At 37.3% G+C, this 4,190-nt stretch overlaps 1 protein-coding gene across 1 annotated transcript; it reads left to right on the forward strand.

The window, feature by feature from the left end:
* The first annotated feature begins 432 nt into the window (after window positions 1-432).
* Window positions 433-903, forward strand: LOC146658760 (hepcidin-like). Its single transcript, XM_085422590.1, has 3 exons — window positions 433-519; window positions 610-684; window positions 817-903. Exons 1-3 carry the CDS (start codon window positions 433-435, stop codon window positions 901-903), a joined length of 249 nt encoding a protein of 82 aa, XP_085278716.1.
* The last annotated feature ends 3,287 nt before the right edge of the window (window positions 904-4,190 follow it).

Raw genomic sequence — 4,190 nt, forward strand, 5'->3', positions numbered from 1 at the left:
AAAAACATTTCATCATTTGTTGACCATGACATTGTAGTCAAGCACACAGGTCAAAAGGCTTTGACACAGTGAAGCCAGGGATTTTAGTCATTGCAAAAACTGCAGTAATTGTTAAGATAGCAGTCCAATGAACAGAGTCTGCAGTTAGGTTCATTTTTCACAGACATGACAGTCAGAAAGAAGTTAATGATTGAGCAGACACGAGTAAAACATGAAGAAATTCCAAATTTACCAGTCTTTGGAAATTTTTCACCCATTTTCCCGAGCGTCTCGTGTATGGTGCCAGTTATGAGGCAACAAAAGCCTGAGGGGATATAAATACTGGCACTTTTTCTATACTCAGCCATCGGATCAGAAAATCTCAAAGAGCTGACAACAAGAGACATCAAAACATCAGAGAAGAGCAAGAAGTTTAAGCTAAAACCTCTTAAGATGAAGACACTGACAGCTGCAGTTACAGTAGCCATTGTGGTCACAATTATGTGTATTCTGAGGAGCTCTGCTGTCCCTGTTGTTGAAGTAAGAAATTAACCTTTACTATTACAGTATTAATAACTCTATTGTGTAGTAAATTTTCTCGCTCTAAACATGACAACTCATTAATAGGAGCAATTGCTGGTGGAGCTAATGAACACTGACAATCCAGCTGCAGAACCTGAAGAGATATCAGTGAACTCGTGGAAGGTGAGCAGGGATATTTGAATGAATCATTGGGCTAATTTAAAAGTGCCCAGCAGGGAGCTACAGAGCACAAACAAGAGTGAGCTGTAAGGCTGAAGATGAACACTGTGCTCATGTTTCTTGTCTTTTACATAGATGCTGCATAATGGAAGACAAAAGCGTGGTATCTTTTGCGGCAGGTGCTGTAATGGCAAAGTCTGCTGGAGGTGCTGCTATGCCTAACTTGATTTGGTTTTACTCCTTTTATCAGCTGACAACTTTAAATTGTTAAAAAAAAATGCAGCTGTTTTTACCCATGCACAACTGTCTATCTATGCACAACTGTGTAACATGAATTGCTTGCAAAAATAAATGCCTGAATAATAAAATGTAGCATTACTATAATACATTTCAGTGTTATTTTGTATGTCTACAGAATTTTTTCTATAACGTATATGTTAAAAAAAAAGAGTTACCTCACTGATAAACACCTTAAATAAATTAGTTAAATATTTAAACTCCAGTTAAGGTACGTAGTTTGGAATAATTGGAAAAATATAGCAGCTATAGCTAAAAACAAAATTATATAAGCAATAGCTTAACAAAGCATCTTCAGCTAGCTATACTTCTCCAAGTCTCGCAGAAAGTCAGTTATACAGTAATTAATTGATCTGTTTGTTTTTGTATTAGTCAGCTCGAGCTTGTAGTACAAAATAATATATAATTTCAGGAACACTAGCTTAAAGCAAACTCTGTATTAACTAATTAGCAAGCTAGCATGCTAAGCAAGCAGGTAATATCAGAATATCAGACTATCAAAACAATATCAGTATCAGTTAGATTCAAAACAAATTTGCTACACCAAATTGAAACAACTACCTGAACGTACTTTTTTCAGGTCACTACTGCTGAATGCTGATAAAAACTGTTTTATTTTTCAGCAAAAGAAGAATTAGCATTGGTGTAATGGCTCTTGGTGACAGTTATTTGACTAATAAGGTATGTAAGGGTGAACGTGTAACCCAGGGTATTTTCTGCAAAACACAGCAAATTTACAGATACCCCATAAAAAACTCACATGCAGACATTCAACTGTAAGAGTACAGTCACTGCAAGCATGACTGCTCATAAAAATAGCACACATAAAGGGAACCTGAGCAGCAGCTAATGCTAACTAAGGAAGTCTTTGCAGGAATGGAATGAACTAGGTCAATGAACATAGCACAAAGATAGTTCAACAAAGAGAGTGAACATGATTTTTTTGATATACAGAATTTAGACAGAGGTATTTGGCAGTCAGACTCCGATGGCCCGTCGCCACGGAACAGAACCCCAGCGGTAGTAGGAATTAGAGCAGGACCCCTGGAGTCTAGTAGTGGAGATTAAGATGGAGGCTTCAGAGGACCCTGAGTGATGAGAGGTGGGGATGAGGAGGAGGTGGACTGGACAAAGGCATCTGCCAATGAGAACGACTAACGCACAATGAGATTTAAAGTACGCGCCATGAATGCTGATTGGCCTGTGGATTGGAGTAGACCAGTTATGTCACAAACATCAGATACCATAAATCATCCTAAGGGAATTTATGCATAAGCTTCTTTAATACATATGTGTGTGTGTGTGTGTGTGTGTGTGTGTGTGTGTGTGTGTGTGTGTGTGTGTGTGTGTGTGTGTGTGTGTGTAAGGAAATTTGAGAAAAACAAAAAACCTTGATCCAAAATATGACACTAATGGTTCATTCCATCTCAAATTAACATGGAAAAAAGTACGGGCACAGTTTCACATATTTGAGATGAAAATGAAGACTGATAAATGACATGATAGTCCAAAAAAGTGTTATTTTGAAAATGTTGGAAAAAATATTTGTAGTCGGTAATGCAATGAGAGGTATAAAGGTATAAAGATAAAGATAAATTGTGAATGTATACATAGTACAGTTTGTTGTTTCTGAGACAAGCACAGAATTCAGAAGGCTTTTCAGTAAACGTGACTGTAGTTTGGGATTTGAGTTATTGCAAAAGATGCAATATTTGTAAGCACAGCAGTGAAACAGCTACAGTAAGAATGTAGAAAGCCCACAGTGCTTATAATCCTTTGTAGTGGTATGTGAAGGGGCATTTACAATGACAGATCAATTCATGCCACATTGTTAAAATTCTTTTAAAATAAAATTTTAAAAAAGCCAGCTGTCATTTTCTTTTGACGTGTAAAATGTACTTTCATAGACAAGAAATTAAAAAGTATGATTGAAGAGCCACTGTTCATGGTATGTAAACTTTTGCAGATGTTTCCGGCTTTGGTTAATTTTGCAGTCTGTGATCTATTTACAATCGTGTAACTGCATCATCCAAATATTTTCTTAATAAATGTGCAGATCTTTCCCGTCTATAAATAACAAACTTACTAACTAAACATTACTACAATATAATGCTTAAATATATTTGTGTTATTTGTGCTTGCTTTATATATAAATGTTATTTAACTTGAATAACTAAAATGTGGAGATAAACATATACCTGTGGCGACTGCAGGCCTAGTTAAGTTACTAAATAATATTTCAGTCATCATCATTAGGCCAAAAACAATTTAGGCCCGTTCCTCATGTACAAGGTATTTTGGAAAACATAATGAAAGCAGAAAATCTTCATTTTAAAGAAAGGCCGATGTACAAAGTCTAATAAGTATATCTTACCATTGGACTGCACACTGAATTCCCCATTCAAGCATTGGCACTTAAGTACATCAGCAGATCTTGCTGAAAGTAAGTCATATACTAATTAATTAGTAGTGCACATGTTTAAACCCAACAGTAGCTATAGCAACTAACAAATTATCATTAAATAGCAAGTAAACTGAATGAAATTAGCTAACAATTATCATAGTGATAAACAACAGAATATGGTTATATGGTCCCATCTCGTCATTGCTGATGGAAATACACGTGAAGGCAATTTTGCCCTGCACAACAGGACTTCCTGAGCAGTAACAAACTTGGTTTGGTGGGTTTCCTTGACATTTATATACTCAAAAGTCTGTGGTCCTTCAGAAAATACTAGAATTTTTATCATGATTTGACTCAAACTAATAATAATCTTTCAGACTTTGCTATCTTAAAGAACCTTAAGCAGACCTGCAGATCTTTGGCATTCTAGCTGTCAGTTTGTTGAGGTCATCTGGAGAAATTCTACTCCATGCATCCTGAAGCAGCTCTGACCCCTCCCCCACATTGGAAAATCGGACCATCTCTCCCTGTTCCTCACACCTCGGTATTCACCACTCATCCAACGTGTGAAACCTGCTGTGAGGACAATTAAAGTGTGGCCAGAGGGGACAGACGCAGTGCTCCAGGACAGATTTAAAAACACAGACTGGAATATGTTCACCCACACAGACCTGGACCAGTACGCCTCATCTGTACTGGATTACATCTCCAAAACCACAGACAGTGTCACCACCCAGAAACGGATCACCATGTACCCCAACCAGAAGCCTTGGATGAACCGGGATGTTCGTCTCCTCCTGAAGGCCCG

This window comes from Rhamphochromis longiceps, linkage group LG11 (assembly GCF_057381845.1).
Source record: "Rhamphochromis longiceps isolate RC_006_pf linkage group LG11, R_longiceps_female_GT1.1, whole genome shotgun sequence".
Classification (NCBI taxonomy): domain Eukaryota; kingdom Metazoa; phylum Chordata; class Actinopteri; order Cichliformes; family Cichlidae; genus Rhamphochromis; species Rhamphochromis longiceps.